Below are 20824 nucleotides of genomic sequence, written 5' to 3'. Positions count from 1 at the left end.
AATCTTTATGTCAATTTGGGACTGTAAAATTGTTGGTCACAATGCTAGTTCACATTTTCCTTTCCATTCAAATCTTCGGAGAAGCATGTAGAAAGTACAGACTGTGCTCTCTCTCTCTCTCTCTCTCTCACACACACACACACACACACACACACAGTACACACATAGTTAAACACACAATCAAGAGGTGGCTTATGAGCAACATATGGGAGTCAGAGAACTTGTAACTGTCCTTAACCTGTTTTTGATTATTAGTTTTTCATGAGCAATGTGCTCACATTAACAATGTGAGCATTTACTTCCTGTTTATTATTTATGCACTAGCACCTATCTATTATGCTGTAATTATACAGTAGTTTTTGTGCACGTCACATTACCGGTTTTAGATAAAATTATTTAATGTGTGGTGCTGAAATACTGCTGCCACAGACGAAACGGAGTAGAAAGGAAGCCACTTGATTCTAAGTGATCCTAATTTTAGCTGCCATAACTTTGGTCAGCAGTGTGGTGTGGTAGTTATTTACGAGGATTTTTATGCCAAATGCTGTTGGTTTGTTTCCAGATCAGCTGTTGTTGTACCCTTGGGTAAGGTATGCAACCAATATTTCCTCTGTACATATGCATCTGACAAACAACTGAAAAAGGTGGTTCAGGACTGTTATTAAATAAAGGTAAGCTCTCTGCTTCCCTTGTTGCTACCATACAAATATGAACACACACACACCGAGTCTGACACACTGTTCTGTGCTGCTTAAGAAGGTTGACTTAGAAAAACAGCCCCAAAAGGGATCACTTGCTTGGTTGACAGACTTCAAACTCAACAAAATGAAAATAAATAAAACAGTCGTGTATTGTTCTTGATCAGTGTGGATCCAGAGAAGCCTCGTTAACCTGAATGGGAGGATGTTAATGTCTTCAGTTTGGTGAGCATCCCGGAGTTGGAAACAGTGGTGCAATACTGTGAATGACCAGGGGGGGCGCTACTGATGCTTTTGTCAGAGTGGACCTGATCACAAAGGCACAGTACTCAAAGAAAAACAAAGACCAGATAGGACTAGCACTGTCCTTCCTGGGCTCCTCAGTCCAACAGGACACACCCCTTTCTGTTGTCATGGGAACGAACCCAAAGTCCATCCCATCAAATCCAAACGCAAAAGTGCAGCCGCTGAGAATATCCATCTGTGTATCCATCAACTGTTTTTTTTTTTTAATTAAAGCGACATAATCTACATGATGTTTTAACCTTGTGTTACCTGAGACTCCAGTCACTCAAAAAGATCAGTTGATTTTTTTCTCCAAGTTAAACAGCTCTCGAGTCTCTGAAAATGGAAACTGTTTAAATTGTCTAGTACCACAAACACCTGACATGTCTGCATAGAAGAGAGAAAGTTAGCAAGTGGTTAGAGATGCTTTTTTCACAAATAAAGAAAAGAACTAGAAAAAAGCAGCCCTATTCAAAACAGGTTGTTATACAGTCTTTCAGAGATACAAATACACTGTACAATAAACATTCACATTCTCACATAATAAAATAATAAAATTTCAGTCTATACAGGAAATTCCTTTGAGCATACAGCATCAAGTGTGCACCAATAAAAATACATCAATTCAGTATCACTGCAATACCGTCTGCAAGTACTACCCAACAATTTACACAGGAACAGGAAAAGAGGCATAAATGTATAAACATTTTGACAGAAATTTGAAGAAAAAGAAAACTGCAATTGATTGGGTTTGGCCATTAAAGTGCCATGTTTACAAATTTTTAAATGATCTCTGTAGGAACAGATACGCTACTATAGCAAAATCCCTGATCTGCAGAATAACAATTATAATTACTTTTTATATTCATACAAACTGCTCCAGTATTTTAATTATAAAAACAAGCAACCTTTTAGCTCTTACTCTGGAGACACTTGAGGCTGCTCAATAGCAAAAAAAAATTATCATTACTGGCATGCAGAATTAATGGAAAAAAACGTGCATCTTAAATTTCAACAAAAACAGCCAGGGTAAGACGGGCATCTGAAAGCCTCGGAGCTTTGCCCTTCCTGACCGAAAGTCGTACTGACGTCGAGGAAAAAAGTGTTTTGTCCAGCACAAAAAAATAAAGACCTAAAGAGTTTTTTTTAAAAAGTGCATATGCATACTCTTCAGTTTAGAATGAAACTAAATAACAATAGGGTAAAAAAGCAGGAAGGAGACGCAAGATACATAACATAGAGAAAAAAAAAAAAGATGAGCAGGAACAGGAAACCAAACAGGGACATGAAGTATAGGAGAGACAGGAAGTGGATCAGGAACAGGAAGTGGTGCGGGGACAGGAAGCGGAACAGAGACAGGAAGTGAAACAGGGAAAGGGAAACAGAATATGGACAGGAAGTAGAGCAGGAGCAGGAGAGGGAGCATGGACAGGAAGTGGATCAGGAACAGGTAGCTAAATGAGGAGAGGGGGAAGAGGCAGCGTGTGGCAGACGGTGAGGGCAGTGGGGGCAGGATGAACAGCTCTAAAAGAGAGGACTCCAGCTGAGTGATCCGAAGGAGATGAGGGCCTGGCAGGTGGAGGAGGACAGCCACACCATCTCCACCAGGCTGTAGTGGAGGAAGCCGAGGGCGAAGCCGCAGCCCACGTCGGTCAAGTGGTGCCGGCCCAGCACGATGCGGGACATGCCCACCAGGAAGGCCCAGAGCACCAGCAGGATGCGCAGGGGTACGGCCAGCACCAGGTGCGACAGCAGGAACTTGGCTACCATGACGGCACGGCTGGCGTGAGCCGCCGGGAAGGAGTACATGTCCATGGCCAGGTAGTCCAGGAAGCTGGGACTCATTTCCCATGGTCCTTTGCGCTTCACCAGCTTCTGCACACCTGCCACGGTCATCACATCCAGGAGCAGAGCTATGAGGGAGAGTGAGGGAGACGTCACGAGGGAGGAAGAGCAACACAGGCTGATTCTCACACTGATGCCGTCATCTGGGGAATCAGGCTTTCTACTCCGAGATAGTTTTCTGTATAATCATTCACAAAGACACAGACACTATCATGATTACAGACCTACAAGAACACTTTCAAAAAGCACTTACTGATAAGATGCTGGAACTGCTATAAATTACTGAGAAGGAGCAGAGTGCCCAGAAGGAAGGAAACTCGAGGAGTGCTGGTTTCCTCATGAGGGGCTGAAATTTGGGCTGTCCTGTTTTATATTCTTGAATGTAAAATATCCCTGATCAGCGTTTTGTGCTGATTTTGTTTGCCCCAAATACCTTCCACTGAAGCAGATGTCCATCTTGGTACCATTGGTTTAATCATCTTAACCATCCTCATGCACAGTCTGTCACCACAACCCCCCCCCCCCCCCCCCCACACACACACACACACACACACACACACACACACACACACACACACACACACACACACACTCACACACACACTCTCTCTGTCTCTCTCTCTACATGCTCAGATTGTATCTGTTTATCCAGGGTGGTAGTGTAGTATAGTGGTTAAGGAGCAGGACTTGCAACCTAAAGGCTGACGGTTCAATTTCCCACTGGGGCGCTGCTGCTGTACCCTTGGGCAAGGTACTTAACCCACAATTGCCTCCATAAATAACCAGCTGTATAGATGGATAACATTGTAAAAACCTGTAACTGATGTAAGTCGCTCTGGATAAGAGTGCTAAATGCCAATAATGTAATGGAATGTAATGTAATCCTCCATCCCCAGCATGAATCAGACCATGTCAGACTCTCATGTCCGATTCTGGGGTTCCTTTAAATAGGTGGTAAATCTTTTTCTTATAATTCACTTTCTTGGCAGAGGTCTTTATCTGGGTGACCCTCATGCTGTATCTTATGTTTTATGGTACTTTACTGCTGGATAAGCAACCAAGCAAATCAGGATAAGTGGCTCGCTGTAGAGTATAACGGTAGTGTCCCTCAAGGAAATCTAACATGCAGCCTCCGGCTATTAACCATTCCATCACACGGCCCAGAACTCTTTTTCCTGCACTAAATTCTCCAAACACCCTGCCCCTACTCACTAAGCACGTAGAACACACAGAGGATGTGATGGATTTGGCTGACCAATAGATGATGATCATTGGATTGCATGAGCGGTCTGATGGGCCTTCCCTGTGTCAATCAAATGAAACGAGCAGACACACACCGTTTACGCTTCCTAACATGAAGGGGAGGAAACGCCCAAAGCCAGCAGCCCAGCTGTCACACTCCAGCGAGGCTCATGAACCCTACTGCCTCACTACAAACACAAAGAGGGGGGCAACTGATCCAAGCACTGCCGTGTGCTGAGCTTTCAGTGAGGAGGTTAAGCAAGTGCACAGAAACCTGTGATACTTGCTAAGTCTAACACTCAACTGGCACACAAAGAACACAGGAAGATCAATAATGAGGACAGGCCATTTAACCCAACCCAGCCCATCATTCTGCCTGTGGTCTACAGTGTGCTTAGTCCTGTGCCAGGCCTGGCCTTGAACAATCCATTTCATGCATTAATTACTCTCAGAGTGAGTAATTCCAGGTGTCAATGTGAAATTTACCTTCAGTTAATTTTCTCTTGCACCCTCTTGTTCTGCTGACAGAACTCATTTTGAAATAAATTCTCCAGTCCCCTTTATGAATTCCTTTTAAATATTTAAAAACCTCAATCGAATACCCACTGAGTCTCCTTTTGTTGAGACTCGGGAGATTAAATGCCTTCAGTCTCTCTTCATAACTTATACATCTGATGAAGCACCATGGTGGTGAGGCTGAATCTGGGCCTTAGTCACTGGTCTTAAAAAAGTACTGCAGTAATTTCTGTCTCTTGCTCTCTCTCCTTTCCTTTCTCTCATTCTCTCTGAGTGCCTCCAGCCAGGCTCCCTGCTCAGAGAGAGAAAGCAAGAGAGAGAGAGAGAGTGAGAGAGAGAGAGAGAGAGAGAGAATGAGTCCCACGTGTCTAGTAGTCAGAGACAGATTAGCTTCTCTCCGCTGCTGAATTCCCTCATCCACTGACCCACAAACCTCACAGCATCCCAAAATCGCCCCCATCCCCCTCAAAAAAATCCCTGCCACCATGGTGCTCACGGGTGGGAGGAGGATGGCGGTGTTCACTCAGGGAATGCTTTCACTGCACCGCGCGCACACCTCCATCTGCAGCTCACCTGTGCAGAAAGTGACAGGAGCACCACCTGGCACAAAGGTTCCACTCCAGCACAAAGCGAAGAGAGACTTCATCACTCTCTGACAGAGAGGTGGAGATGCCAAAAACAGCCAGGCAGCAAACACCAGCTCAGAACGAAATTAAAGCTGACTGTAATTTATTGCATTTAAAAAACTCTCACCCTCACAAGATTAAGAGAGCGTTTAATTATTTGCATTGCTTACAGAATGATAAGTGATCACGAGAAGCCTCTTTATCTCTTAATACTCCAAGAGTTATAGCTGTCACACGCATAAGAATGAGAATAAGAAGAATAATAAATAAAAGAGTTTCGTAGTTACTGCCCTCCAAGTGGCTATGACATCAAACACACTGAGCTGAGGTGCACTTATTCAATTAAATATCTGACACAATCATAAACCATAAACTACAAACCCCCTCACCGGTAACTGTCAACCTCTCAGCTGTGCATAAGAAGCCCCAGGCAAGCTGAGCACAGGGCCAGACCCCTGTATCGGGTTTGTGCTTTGAGATGATAAGGCAGGTCTGAGTTTAGATTACAGGGCATAGAGAACCGGTTTCAAATGTGCAGCCAGCACTGTGGACTTCCAGTTAATTAATGGTCATATGGATCTTGTTAGAACTGACAAAAAGGTAAAAAGAAATGATTATTTAATATTTTGTTTTTAGAACACCTGTTGTTAAATGAATGAATGAATACCATTTTGCATGGAATTTATATTCTGGAACAAGGTATTACAGAGCTGGAGTTTTAGTGAAGCATGTATCAGACTGGAAACAGACAGGGGCTGATCTGCAGGAGGCAGTGAGAAGCCCTGGGTGCAGGTTATATCACCTTTCAGCACTGCAGGTATGGTGGAAATCTATCAGGAAAAGATCAATTTAGGATGTTTTTAAAGGATGCTCCTTCCTGGATTGGTTACATGCATCTGAAGGTTTTTGAAAAGGATATGCTCAGACACAAACTGTGCAGATTATTTAACAGGGCAGTAAAGATCTGGCACTGAAACAGAACCTCATGGGGGGAGGAGCAGGGATTGGACCCCAGACTGCTGACCTGTCAGGCTGGCCCCACCCATTTTTACAAGGTGCCAGCTCCTCTTCTGGACCAGCGCCGGGTCCGTGGCTGTGATTCCGCTCAGCACTGCAGAACTGCATTGGAGCGGACCTGACTAAGGTGCATTCAGTAATCAGCTCGGGCGGTGCAGCATGGTTCTGCCTGAGAGGTTCCTCGGCCGCATGCCGCTCGGCTCCGGGTTAAAGAGGCCACACTGAGAGGCAGGCAGGCTGTGAAACTGGGATTCTACGACTCTACAGTCACACATGAACCTGCTGTTATTCATGCATAGCTCACTCTGCATCCTGTCACTGCAGGCACATGGGTCTGTGACCTCAGGTGCCCCTCCCATAACCCAGGTCTCTGCTGGCACGCTGTAGCACAACTTCAGCAAAAGGCTGCCCTGGATACAGGCGTCTGAAAGACGTATATATATAGAAATGAATATGAGGATAGTAATAATTTGAGCTCTTCCTGAATTACCAGATGAGTTAACAGAGTGAGACAGTGACACAGCAGGTGTGACGTCAGTGCTTAAGTCACAGGATGGATAGGTCGAAGAGGGAATACCAATGAACCTTCTCCTGCTCTCACAGTGAAGGAGGACTGAAATTCATCTGATCCACTTTCAGAGGTGCTGTCAGGCCCCAAGGCAGACAGACAGTATAGATTCACTGATCTTAAATCACCCTGATACCTTGCCCCACCGAGCCCCCTACAAATCAGATAATCCTCATAGCATAAGGTTCACTGAATTTGCTCACCCACACACCTCTCTCTCCTCATTACAGAGAGAAAGTGTGCAACTGTATGGAGTGCATGGTGGAGCCATGTCAGGTGACAGGAAGTAGGTCACAGGAGAACAGCAGCTAGGGAGTACCTGACAAGTACACCACATTCAGGAAACACAACCTAGGGCAACTCATTATGATGTCACATCCTATTTTACTGAGCTTCTCCTTCCCCCATGCTCAGAGAAGAACATCTGTGGACTAGAGGGCTGGTGTGTGTTTACTGAAAGTAAAGGTTCAGGAGAAGCACAGTGGCAGATGACCCAGGCACTGCTGAATGCATGTGGGAGTGAGACAGAATGAGACTCTAGAAACAGGGGGGAATCGACCTGCTGACCACATGGCTTCAACTGAAATGGACACTCAGCAACTCAGAGCCATGGTCACATGGTACAGCGAAAGCCAATGGCAAAAACAAAAAAGTACACTCTCTAAAAATGCTGTTCAAGTTTCCATCAGAACACACTGTGCTACTGAAAAGTGCATTGGCTGAGGGGGTGTACCATCCCCTGTCTAGAGCAATGTCATTTTCACATGTTCCATTTGTTAGGATGTTCATTACTACAGACTGGTGGAGCACACTGTCTGCTGCCATTTCACTTAATCCAAGTCCCTGACCTGTCACTCAAATAGCTAGTTGGGAAACAGGTCTCTCAGAGACAACTTGCAGCAAGTCCGTTTGGCTAGGTGGTAATCTGAGACACAGGGGATGGAAAATACATTCAGAACAACCTATTTATATACACAGACACGACTAACAAGATTGGTACAGGAGGGTAAAATAAGACACCCAAATTGCCAGCGAAGTAATACAAGCCAAGGAATAGACTCGGTCAGTGAGGTTAATGTATACAAACGCACAACGCTTCGTATGGCGCAGATGTCTATCCAATCACTGATAATAACAGATGAATTAAAAAAATCAGTACTACATAGTCGCTGTCCTTTCGCAGTGGGTACTTACTTACCAAGCATGAGATTGACCAAAACCTCCTGTCCTGCCAACGTGTTGCTCCTCGCAAGGCACAGCAGCGTGCCGCAGATCCACGGAATGCCGTGACCCGTGAACGCCAGCAGGTTGACCATAGCGCGCACGCTGCCCCACGAGGAGTAGCTGTAGGCGCACACCCCCAGCCGCTTCGACATGGAGATGTCAATGGCCAAAAGAGAGTTCATCGCTATCCCTTTGAAGGAGGGGTTCAGCTGCATGCAGTCCTCCTCCGGCAGTTTCACCGACTCCCGGCGGTCATCCTGCTCCGAGTCGGGCTGCTGGTGCTGGCTGTGCTGGTGCTTCAGGTAGCCCGGCCGCCGCGCACCGCCCCGAACCTCGGCGCCGGTGTTGGTCCTGAGGGGCTGGTTCAGGGACATGAACTCGGGTCTATTCAGGACGTTGTTGCGATCCCTCGTCCTGGACCTACTTTGATGTGCGGGCATTTTGGATTTTTCTACCGCAAGGTCTCTTTAAATCAACCTATCGATTCATAAAATCGTAATATGTTAAAACTTTGCCGTCTTAACGGTAAATTGTACAGGGTTAACTAGCGGATACGCTGTTCGCCCTGCACCCGCTCCCTTGCCGCCTTCAACTTCTCCAGCTAAATTTAGCTGGCCCATCGAGCATGCAGGACGGAATGCATGTCCATGCTGTTTACTCTGCGCTCCAAGCAAGCGTGCGGACGGGTGACTGACATCTGATGCAGCCAATCATATGACAGTCAGTCATGGGAACAAAGAAAATTGAGTGAGGATTTTCGACGTTGACAGGAAAGTGATTGGCGAAGGGCTTCTCAGGCACGAGTCTGGGGATGTTTAAAGACCCATTTTCGAACGAGATGAACTGTTCGACGCCGAACAGCATGGTGGGAAATGTATTTCCTTTCACCGTGACACAATATTGACGATTGAAACGTTTTGTTGTACTGTATTTTCCACAATCTTTACATGAACTAAGGTTTAGCATCTCAAAACAAATAACGGTAAAAAATAAAAAACGTACCAAAACGATACCAAAAACCGTGCTGAGTCTGAATAGAAATGCGGCACAAAATTCTGTATTAATCGTACCTGAGCAGAATCATTCTGAAATGCTCTTTGACCAAAGTCCAAAGTGTTGATGCCTTAAATTCACCTGTGTTGCCGTATCTGATTAATCTAATCATTTTTTGGATCCGAAAACGCTCGCTTTCCGTTTTCCTGATTTTTTTTTTTCACTCGCTTCGTTCCTTTCGGGAGTTCTCCATGGTACTTAAAGGCAGCACAGCGACTGCGCCAGAGGTGCAGCGTGTCGTGCGATCCAATGCAACACTCACGCTTTTACAGAAGAAGGCCACCGTATGAACAGTGCATTAATCCACAGACGGACCACTGTTTTTTTTTTTTAATTCCCTGAACATTTTAGTAGCCTTTAACCCCGCCCCTTCTCTCATGTTACATATGTTAATAAAGAAAGTGAAACTGTGATGACTCTATGAAAGAAGGCTGTCAATCAAATACTTTTATGACTTTATGAAGGAAGTCACTTTTTAATTAAAATAATTAGAAGGTGTTGTATCTCTTTGATTAATGAGTCCAAAGTGACACACATTATATATTTTTCCGAATAAACGATTATTTGGACGGTAATATATTAACAACAAGCTACACATTTTGGCAAGTACATTCTTGTGCAGCGTGTTAAAATGGCACTGGATTTAAAAGGGCTAAAAACATTTTATTTAAAGGCACATACGATGGTACTTTAATGTTTATTAAGTTAAACAGCAATGGTTAAAATATGTCATTCAGTCCGCATCGAAAATGTCAGAAATATATCACCATTAGCTAATGAACTTAATGGAAGGCACATAACATGACTCGAAAAACGCCGCAACTGTATGCTGGAGAGTGGCACTACATTTCCCAGAATGCCCACAGTTTCGAAGGGAAGTGTCGTTCCAAAGCTACTTGGATAAAAGAGCAGCAGCCCCATCAGCTAGGATATAGAATTACATGAGGGGGAACCTGCAGTGGCTGCGACGGGACGCGTGCAGCGGAATGAAGGACTCTCTTGGATTTATTTCTGACACATCGCAACGCGGGACAAGAAGCGACGAGCCTGCCCACCGGCACAACTTACATTTCACCACAATAACAAAAGGCACAATATCTGTGTGCTTTCTAAATGAAGAAAGAAGCGGACACCGAGGACAGTGTTGACCTGGTTGCCTTTGGGTTTTGCAGCGTACACTATCCAGGGAAAATAAATTTATCTTGATGACATCTCCACGGGGCATTAAAGTTGATTGTAGAAAGATACGAAGACTTTATTTAATAGCGTTGCCTATGAAAACCAGTGGATGATAACGGGAGTAGTGCTCCAGCGGGGCATGCATTTGGATAGCTCAGTCCTTTATAAACTGTCTTTAATCCCGTCAGTTCTATTTAAACACTGTCTCGTGTAGCCGACAGGTGGTATGTATCTTTTATTTATTTACAAACGGATGCGAGTAAAGATTTTACCCTTAACATAGCTGACATAAACGGTCTCAGTTTGTGTTCTATTTCAGTCTATGGGAGTCATGATTACAGATATAGTCGAAGATTGTGTTATTCAATAAGAAATTCAGAGTATTTACAAAACAATTATATTCTCACTTGACTAATTTATTGTTTTTTGGCCATGAACAAAAGCCTAATGTCATTATTAATTTAAAATTGCAGGACATAGTGATATGTATTTTTCTTGATAAATTACGAAAGTGTAATCGTTAATGTAAATATTAACACTGTATTTTGTAAATACGCACCTCCCTTCCCGATGTTGTATTTCATCCATAGCTTTTACGCGCAGTGTTTCCAAACCTTGAGACGGTTCGCTGATGGTTACAATACCATGAAATGTCAACAGTGCGGTTATTACATAAGTAAGATCCAGTTCAGTACTGTTGTCGCTTTCTGTAGCAGCCGGGCAAGGCGAAAGTTCCTTTAAACGCCTTTTCTACCCCAGCTCAACATCTGCTGAAATTAAATCGAAAGATTTTTTTGCAAATACTTTACATCGGTCAACATATGCACTGACAGCAAGAGCTGAAGCCTGGACAATTAACAACTGCTAAGACATGCACGGCGCAAGGTGTGTTTCAGAATGACTGCATTCACTATCTAAAAACCCGAGCAGATCAAACGACAAAAGACGTGCAAATCATGTCAAGCGAAAATGTTCCGTTGCTTCGACTGAGGAAACTTGGATCGCATTCTCTGGTCTTGAAGAAAAGGGAGAACGCGTCGATGTGAACACGTTGTAAGGAAACGGTACCAGTTAACTGTCATTGAGATGCAACACTTTTCGTTGTGTTGTGCGAATGACCGTTTCCAGTTATGTAGATCGGTACAAATTTTAACGTGCTGCCAATCATCTGAGCCACAGCTCCGATGTTCAATTTCCTGCGAGACCTCCGAGCGTGTGGATACTACTGAAAGGCGGCGTACAATCACATAGACTTTACTGTGTTTTCCATGTGTCTCTCTCCTCGGGACACCTGGGTGTACTTGTGGGATATTTTTCTGTTTTATGCAATGGGCTGCATCCAGAGCGTTCGGTGCAAGCCCAGAAGCTTCCGTGACAGTGTCATCGTTCTCGACGTGAGCTCCTCCATCGACACGAACCGCACCAGCATCGACGAGACGTCCAACGTGGTTCTACGGTACCGGACTCCGCACTTTAGGGCGTCAGCACGAGTACTCGTGCCGCCCATGGCGGGGAAAGAAACGTGGACAGTGGGCTGGATTCAAGCCTGCAACCACATGGAGTTCCACAACAAGTACGGGAACGAAGGAGTGTAAGTATAAACCGTTATTCTGTATAATATGCCTCAGGAACCTGTAATAAATGACACTTTACAGAGAGCGCACCTGGTCTGCGGGTTCTGCATTTTACAGTTAACAGCTTTAATGTTCAGCCAGCGTTAGCCTCTCGTTTACTGTCACACGCCGCGGTAACGAGACGTTCGGTACCGGCATCAAGGCGCGTGGGGGGGGGTCCTTGTTGTGGACGTACACGGCCTTGAGCCGAGCCAGTTTATTCCCAAATACTTGCATCAATACATGCATATGCATAATCAGTTAACAGCTCAATCAAACCGAATTAAGTGAGACATCAGATGGAAGGAAAAACGGCACCCATCCCGATCCCCAGGATTAGAAAACGAGTGCCTACTGGAGAAGGAACACCTCGCAGGTAATTGATGGAGCCATGTTCATCAGATTATTTTGTTTAAGGCCCACTTTCGTCCTTTCTTTGTGCATTGCATATTATTTAGGTCGTTTAGTAAATACTTCCTGTAGCCAAAACTCTTGCCTAACTAAGTTATTAGACACAGACAGCACGCTTTATAATCATTACTTTTTATCTGAGTACCATATTTATAATTCATGTGACAACAGGTGCCAGAGTTGCAGTTCGTCATCGTTATTGGCTGCCAAAGATACCTGAAGAGACAGTGGTTCATTTTCGGCACACTGGGGCGATAACCACGGCGTGTCGTCAACCTTTGTACGCTTCATTGCCACCGGGTTCCAAAAAGGGTATGGATAATCATGGCTGTAGATAACGTAAAAAGTGCCACTGACAGCCGTATGTATGACTATAACGTTAAAAGCACAGTCAGTGCGGTTGGGAATAGGTCGTATGATGTATCAGCAGTATACCCCTATTGTTCGCAATAAAAAAAACAACTAAAATAACAACAGTAATTAAATAGTGGGAGTTTCCTTTGGTGCATGCAAGGATGCAATTTTTCAACATTTACGTTCCAGCCTTGAGAACAGTAAGGAGATACACTTTAAGATCAAACGATCTTCAACCTAAAAGAGGAGCGTTGATCTTCAATACTTCGTAGAAACGTTGGGGGAAGGGCCACTAGGTTTTGCTGACGCGGTAGGAAGTTAGAACTCCGAAGGATTGATGGGTTTTAATAGCCGTGCCAATGCGCCAAGATCGGCCTTGTGTTTTCGGTGGTTGGCATGTCAACGCTAAATTTAAATGTTTGCCTTTTTAGGGTTGTTCGGTTTGTTGGGTTTGTGCGCGGCTCGTGTTAATGTCTAGCCTACCGTAACCTACAAACGCTAATAAGACACTATATGTTCAATTTTACCTTTGTCTGTGAATAAAGATACTTTAATAAATACAACAAAATAATAAATGCATGAGTAAGGTAATAAAGTTGACCTATACACATGGCTGGCAAGACAATATACTGGGCATGAAAAAAACTCGCCAAACTTAAGACACCAACCAGCAATGGGAAATATTATAAACAATGCTAAGGAAATTAGATAACAAACAGTAAAAGCAATGAGTCAGCAATATCAACACTGTTAATCGTACAACAGCTGGACAGTGTTTCAAATGACATAATAGAATGTGCATTTATCCATAAAAAGCTTAAATCTGTAGGTATAAGTCTGTAATTTGCTGCTGTGGGGGACACTCACACACACACATCTGCATACACAAACACAAATATATACACACGCACACACATGCGTGCACATGCCCATGGACAAAGACATATACACACACATGCACACACACACACACACACACACACAAATGTTGGTCTTTTCTCTCATTTTACTAATGAAACTGACTGGCTTGCATCAGCCTGCAGGAAGATTTGACCACTCAAAGAAGCACAAAATGAAACATAAGTTTCCTTTAAACCAGGTCTTGTGATCCACATTCTTGGAGGACTGTGCACTTCAAAAAGCACTCCTTCATTATTAATTCATTCACACATAAATAATTGGACAGTTGTGTTTTTAAGGACACATCAGTGACACGGAGATAAGTCTGCCTGTTTTTAGCATGTTCACAAAGCTTTCAGCGATTGGTTTCGACCGTTTTCCTTTCATGAGAAAAAAAAGCTGAGTTGTTAAAACACAGAATTGTTGAAGTTCTTGATTTACGTTAACCTTCTGTGGCCAGAGATGTTTGGAGGCTTTGAGAGATTACAAAAACCACACTAAACAAGATATGCTGGAGTCTCTAATCAGACCAGAGATAACCTATTGGAGCCTGTCTGTGTTTTGTATGTGTATGTGTGTATTTGTGTCAGAGAGGGAGAGAGGTGCATGCATGTTTATATGTGCATCTGTGTGTGTGTGTGTGTGTGTGTCTGTGTGTTTAGGCTGATATTTAGCCTTTCCCTGAAGAGGAACTGGGCAGAAACAACATTAGTTCTGTGTGAATTCATTTGGGAATTCAAGAGGAAACCACAACCATAATGGACTCTGCTAAAGCAAAGTACCTCTTGGGTGGTCAGTGACATGTTTTCCCATTAGATAAATTTACACATTGTACACATTGATACATTGTAAACCTACCCCCATGTCTTCTCAAAGCCATACATTAAATTTGTAATATTCTAAATTGTTTTGTTAGTATTTGCAAACAGCTTTCAAAGACCATAAGAATAGTTTTTGTAAAGTTCCTGTCAGACAAAAAGCTCTGGTGCACTGTTCTGGTCACACCACACTTTGTCTTGTACTGAATTAATGTCCATCAAAATATAAATGTCACCCCCTCATGTTCACTATAAGACAACACTGACAAATACCTGTGAAGATACAGAGCAGGTGATACCCAAATAATGTTTCCTTCCCACACTGTGTTGGAAGCGAAGGGGTTGTGGGTTCAGTTGTGGTTCAAAAATTAGCTCTGTGATCAGGTTGTCTGTCTAATGGGTACTTGATCATAAAGCAAACATCCTTTTTATAGAGACACTAGTGTGTTTGGTTGGGGTGGGTGGGGGTGTTTTTTTGGGGGGGGGGGGGGGGGGGGGGTCAGCATGGGTCACAGACAATGGGCTTCACTGTAGGGCTGGGGGGGGGGGGGTCAGAGTCGCAGGGGAATGTGACTGTGGTGGGATATGGCTGCTGTTTATGGTCCCATTTCCAGGGATTGTTTTTGCTACAGTAGAAAGGCGGAGAACACGTCCCTGACTGAATCACTGGCTCCCGTCACCCCATTCTGCTGGCAGAAGGGTTTAGTTTACACAACACTGTCATGAGTAAGTGCTGTACATACCTTCAGCTTGTCTTCTGCATTGAGAATATTCCAGTAAACTTTATTATATGAGGCTGGGGGAGAGCTGCCTGTGACCAGGGTCTGTGTAGGCCAGAGTCTGTGCTTTGGTTTCCCAAACAGCTAAAGCTAAGGTTGCAGCTGTGCTGTGCTGTGCTTTAATCTGCAGATGGAGCAGAGCAGCAGAGCCCCTGTCTCCTCTGTGATGTGCAGTGAAATGCAATCCTGGAGCATTTATGGATTTCCTATTGGCAAGGCTTTGAATCGCCTGCAAAAGTTGGAAAGTTTAGGACCAAAGGAGATTTTACTGGTGGCATCCCAACTTCCTACACACACACGCACATACACACACACACACACACACACGCACACACACACACACGCACACACACACACACACACACACACACACACACACACACACACACACACACACACACACACACACACACACACACACAGTGCAGCTCCTGGTTAGGGAGGCTGTGATTGATTCTCGGGTCTCTCTGGATGCTGTGTAATGCTTCATCTGTCTCTTGATGGGATGGGGAGCGTCTGAATCAGACCCAGGCTCAACACCCTTAATTAGCTGGAGCCAGCCCGCCCACAGAGGGGGCCAAACTGCCATGGAGACAACCTCTCAGGCCGACATGCTGTCATGGCTTGAAACTCTGGGTGATGCCATTTGGCAGTTCAGCAGGGCCTGTACCACAAAGGTGACCTCTGTAGAACTGGACCTCGTACGAATGGCACTTTAAACAGGGTGTGGCCCACTCCGGTCCTCTGGTTCTGTATCACTGATCCATTGAGGTGGAGTAAAGTGTCAAATGAAGGGTCTGTAGCTCTCGGCAAGTGGAGATGGAGTTAGGAAATTTATGTTAGAATGTTTGGCTTTTCTAAGTGGGCAATTCATGCAGATTATATAGTACCTCAAACGTGAGAACTATCTAGTCTCGTGTTTTAAGTGTTACTTGACATGATTGTGTCATAGTGACTTAGCGACACACTGACATAGTGATATATGTGTGTGTGTGTGTGTGTGTGAGTATTCGAAGAAGACTTTGTTTGAATTACTTTGTTGATAAATTGGTTTACACTGGTGTATACAGTTTTTTGTGTGGGGCTGAATTAAATTAAATTACATTAGTAAGTCCTTAAGGCGAAGATAACGTCTTCGGGGGCATAACTTTATCAATCAAACACGATATAAAGTCATATAATCAAAATTAATGTTGTATTATGGTGACAAAGTGATGTAGCACATGTTTGCATGGGCATACATTCACTTCTTGTAAATACCAAGCACTATGTCACACTGTGTTATCCATTATTAAGAACAGCAATGAGTTGCTTATGAATGCTTTATAAAGCGGTAACATCTGTTTGTCGGTTGGTAATGAATTCTTTATAATGCCTTGCTCAGAAAAGTGTAATTCTCGCTGTTCTGGAATGAGGGCATTGTTTCTACAGCCGGTTCATGATTGTGACAGTACGGTGCAGGAGTCATGTGTCACCCAGCAGCGGTGCACCTCAGGTCAGAGTTTGCCACATGTTTAAGGTGTCGCACTCTCTGCCTGTCATCATTGTTCCTGCCCAAGGAGGCAGATGTGGAGATGAGCTTTGGCTGTGCTTATGTAGCCCAGTGAAGTCAACATGTCTGACCTGTCATCGAGAGCTTCAGATGGTCTATTACCCGCTACATGGTCATTAAAGGGGCCGAGAGACATTGCACTTCGTGAATCCATGAGGAGCTGGGTGTATGTGTGTGTGTTAATACGCATAATATGGTCACTCACACACTACTGTATGAGCTCAATCAGAGACCACACAGACCATCATGCGTTATTCTGTGTGGGCAATCACTCAGTGTAACACTAATGAGCACATTCAATCAGGCACTACACGGTCAATCACTTCTGGAAACGGTTAATCGCATGCTATTGCATGATGTCAGTCTTCTTACCACATGGACAATCATACTTACATTTGCAGTTAGTTGATCATAGGGCACACATCGCTGTCCATGGTCAAGCCCTGACTGCACACACTACGCAGTCATTCATCAAATATGTGGATGTGCACTTTCCTGAACTACAGCCTGTGACAGCGAGAGAGTCTGTCCTCTATACAGACTCCTGTCAGCCACTCACCCTCCACACTGGAAAAACAAGATTCACCTTCCTTGTCTCTGTCTTTTTTTATATAAATATGCCCCATTAACTACAATGGTAATTGTCACACTCAGACTCACTCAACACGTATAAGACAGCCATCCCACATGTGCACAGAGTTGCTGGCATGCTGTGACTGTTTTGCACATTGCTGCGTGTGTCTGGGAAAACACGCCTCATTAGCTGCAGTGCTGAACCTCACACTCAGATGGACACACAGTCCTCACACACACACGCTTAGAGCTGCAGGCGCGGTGTGCTGTGTGAGTCTGGGCGGTTCCGGCCCGTGTCCCGCTGTCCTGGCCCGGCGCTCTGCGCAGCCTGGTGTCTGCAGCGTTCTGCTGATGCTCCGGATCTGGGACGGGGGTCACCTTTCCCGTCCCGCAGTGGCGGAATCAATGCGGGCAGGAAGGAGGCTGCGCAGTGCTCCTCAATTGCCCTGCAGCTCCTGCCAGAACGCCAGAGATGGCAGTGATTTAGTGCTAACCAGCCTGCAGACGCTGCGCACTGAGTCAGTACCTGCAGACGCTGCGCACTGAGTCAGTACCTGCAGACGCTGCGCACTGAGTCAGTACCTGCAGACGCTGCGCACTGAGTCAGTACCTGCAGTCACTGCGCACTGAGTCAGTACCTGCAGACGCTGCGCACTGAGTCAGTACCTGCAGACGCTGCGCACTGAGTCAGTACCTGCAGACGCTACGCACTGAGTCAGTACCTGCAGACACTGCGCACTGAATCAGTACCTGCAGACACTGCGCACTGAATCAGTACCTGCAGACACTGCGCACTGAGTCAGTACCTGCAGACACTGCGCACTGAGTCAGTACCTGCAGCTGCTGCACACTGAGTCAGTACCTGCAGCTGCTGCACACTGAGTCAGTACCTGCAGACGCTGCGCACTGAGTCAGTACCTGCAGTCGCTGCGCACTGAGTCAGTACCTGCAGACGCTGCGCACTGAGTCAGTACCTGCAGCTGCTGCACACTGAGTCAGTACCTGCAGACACTGCGCACTGAGTCAGTACCTGCAGCTGCTGCACACTGAGTCAGTACCTGCAGATACTACGGAGAAGCATACCACCTGCAGATACTGCGCACAGACACACCACCTGCAGATACGATGCAAAAGCATACCAGCTGCAGGTGCTGTGCATCACCACACCACGTGCAGACACTGTAGCTATGTGTTGCAGGGGGTGCGTCTGGCAGTTAAGCGTAGTGCTAAGGAGCAGGACTCATAACCTAAAGGTGGCTGGTTCGACTTCTCACTGGAGCACTGCTGCTGCACCCTTGGGCAGGGTATTCCACCCCCAGTTGCCCCAGTAAATATTCAGCTGTACAAATGGATGACATTGTAAAAAAACTGTAACCAATGTAAGTCATTCTGGATAAGAGCATCTGCTAAATGCCATTTTCCAGGAGATTTTCACCACAGCCGGGTGCCTAACCTGTCAACATCTCCCTTTTCAGGTCGAGTTGGGAGCTGCCGGACCTGAGGGACGACAAAATCCAAGCCATAAGCGACTCGGACGGCGTCAACTACCCCTGGTATGGCAACACCACAGAGACCTGCACCGTGACGGGCCCTTCCAGGAAGGACACCAAGTTCACCGTCAGCATGAACGACAACTTCTACCCCAGCGTGACGTGGGGCGTTCCTGTGAGTGACAGCAACCTGCCGCTGCTGACAGGCATCCGCCGGGACCAGAGCTTCACCACCTGGCTGGTGGCCATCAACCAGGCAACGGGCGAGACGCTGGTGCTGCAGACCATCCGCTGGAGGATGCGGCTGGCCATCCAGATCGACCCGGACAAGCCACTGGGAGAGAGGGCCAGGCTGGTGGAGCCCACGGCCCAAGAGCAGCCCCAGATCCTAGCCAAGAACGAGCCCATCCCGCCAAACGCCATGGTCAAGCCCAACGCCAATGACGCTCAGGTCCTCATGTGGCGGCCCAGGACTGGAGACCCCATACTGGTCATCCCACCCAAATATTGACCCCCCCGCCCCCCTCTGAACTCTGTCCTCTGCCCCTCTGCCCTATGCCTGTGATCTCACCCCTGCCCCCCCCCCCCCCACCCCCCCGTCCTGCATCATGTCTCTATCAGGGCGGAGGTGACCTTAGAGACTACAGAGAAGGCGTGATCTGAACTAAGAAGACACTTCGCACTGGAAATCAAAGACAGACATCAGTCAGTCATTGCAACCATTTCTACCTTTAAACTGAGTCGGTTATCACTGTGCTAAATCGAATCATTGCAAAAACCAAACAGCATTTTTTTTGCATTGTTTTTTTAACATTACATCTGTTGGTATACATTATTATGTACATATTGGATATACATAGACATATACACAAAACAGTGTTTATTAGGGGGGCAGGGGTATAGAGGGGTATATTTTTCTTTGGAGAGCTGTTATGGTATGGAAGGAATTTTTCTCACATAAGGGAATATGCAAGGATTGTTTTTACATGTAAGACGTCAGTCCACGCGGCCTTAGATTTACATCGCTCTTTATTGACATTTTTGCCTTAAATTATGTGTAAAACCATATCCCTCTCTGTCTAACTGAGAGGAGGGAGCTGATTGGACAGATGCGAGGGGTCAGAGGTCAGTGAGTGTGGGCCGTGGGAGACAGGAAGGGACATGAGAAAATGTTGCCCTCAGTCCACAAGCTGTGAAATGCATAGGAAAAAAACCCGAAGTATTTTCAAACCCTACTGTTCATTTGTTAGTTGGCACACGTATTTGGGGGAGCTGGTAACACATACACTTGTACACCGTCGGTTGACGCGGCTGGATGTTCAGGGAAGAGGTGTCAATTAAGGGCCGTGCTCGAGGCGGCGTCTCAAACTGCCTTGCTGGGAGCAAGGCCCGCAGCCTGCCGCACAGAGGAGCCTCGTGCAGCGGAGAGTGAGGAGCAGAGAGACGCGGCAGCCGCGCTGTGCAGCCTACACACTATGCCCTGCTCGCTGTGCACTGCGCCCCGTGTACCCCGCCAATCCCAGGGGACATCTGCCTCCCGCTGTCTGCAAATGCGCAGGCCCATCAGCGCAGTGCCAGCCCTCAGCCTTTACCCCTCAGTCTGCTCTGAACACTTACATCTTTCTGTCTCAGCGGGACACAGTCTTGTTTGTTTTTCTGGGGGGAGTGGGGATCTATCTGACATCTGAAGGGTGTGGAACTGCCTTCATCCCCCCAAAACACCTCCACCACCCCCAACCCCCACCCCGCCCCGCCCCTCTTCCACCCGCACATTCTGTACCACCTCAGCATCAGCAGCTTTAAAGAGCAACAGCAGTGAATAATCAATACATTTATTAATAACCGATCATAAAAGCCAGTGGTCCAGAGAGATGAAGGTGCTTTTAATAACCCTGTCATACAGCCTCTCTCCCATGGGTGCACTCTGTAAGTCATCCCTGCGTTTGCGTTCCTGCTGGGGGGGGGGCGTTTTCCGCTGACTGCGATGCTGCGATGCAGTGCCAACACAGACAGACCGACTGACAGAAAGATGGATGGACACCTGACTGGTGTCATATAGAGAGTTGCTAAGAAGCTGAAGC

The 20824-nt window shown here is 46.0% G+C and overlaps 2 protein-coding genes across 2 annotated transcripts; one reads left to right on the top strand and one right to left on the bottom strand.

The window, feature by feature from the left end:
- Positions 1 to 2248: 2248 nt before the first annotated feature.
- plpp7a (phospholipid phosphatase 7a (inactive)) lies at positions 2249 to 8665 on the bottom strand. The gene is made up of 2 exons (XM_036527865.1): positions 7996 to 8665; positions 2249 to 2896 (listed from the first exon to the last, which is right to left on the bottom strand). The coding sequence occupies exons 1-2, from the start codon at positions 8459 to 8461 to the stop codon at positions 2508 to 2510; spliced, it is 855 nt and encodes a 284-aa protein (XP_036383758.1). The 5' UTR covers positions 8462 to 8665; the 3' UTR covers positions 2249 to 2507.
- Positions 8666 to 11477: 2812 nt separating this feature from the next.
- Positions 11478 to 19259, top strand: fam78aa (family with sequence similarity 78 member Aa). The gene is made up of 2 exons (XM_036528001.1): positions 11478 to 11844; positions 18729 to 19259. Exons 1-2 carry the CDS (start codon positions 11522 to 11524, stop codon positions 19252 to 19254), a joined length of 849 nt encoding a protein of 282 aa, XP_036383894.1. The 5' UTR covers positions 11478 to 11521; the 3' UTR covers positions 19255 to 19259.
- The last annotated feature ends 1565 nt before the right edge of the window (positions 19260 to 20824 follow it).

The sequence above is a fragment of the Megalops cyprinoides genome, chromosome 4 (assembly GCF_013368585.1).
Source record: "Megalops cyprinoides isolate fMegCyp1 chromosome 4, fMegCyp1.pri, whole genome shotgun sequence".
Taxonomy (NCBI): Eukaryota; Metazoa; Chordata; class Actinopteri; order Elopiformes; family Megalopidae; genus Megalops; species Megalops cyprinoides.
Note: the sequence above shows the minus strand (reverse complement) of the source record. Positions and strands in the feature narration are given on the sequence as shown.

Bases quoted from the DNA above. Each gene is read 5' to 3' on its own strand.
- plpp7a (XM_036527865.1), bottom strand. From the start codon at position 8,461: ATGCCCGCACATCAAAGTAGGTCCAGGACGAGGGATCGCAACAACGTC. The intron at 2,897-7,995 runs GTAAGTAAGTAC...TCTCCCTCATAG, and splicing joins TTTGGTCAATCTCATGCTTG to CTCTGCTCCTGGATGTGATG.
- fam78aa (XM_036528001.1), top strand. From the start codon at position 11,522: ATGTGTCTCTCTCCTCGGGACACCTGGGTGTACTTGTGGGATATTTTT. The intron at 11,845-18,728 runs GTAAGTATAAAC...CTCCCTTTTCAG, and splicing joins AAGTACGGGAACGAAGGAGT to GTCGAGTTGGGAGCTGCCGG.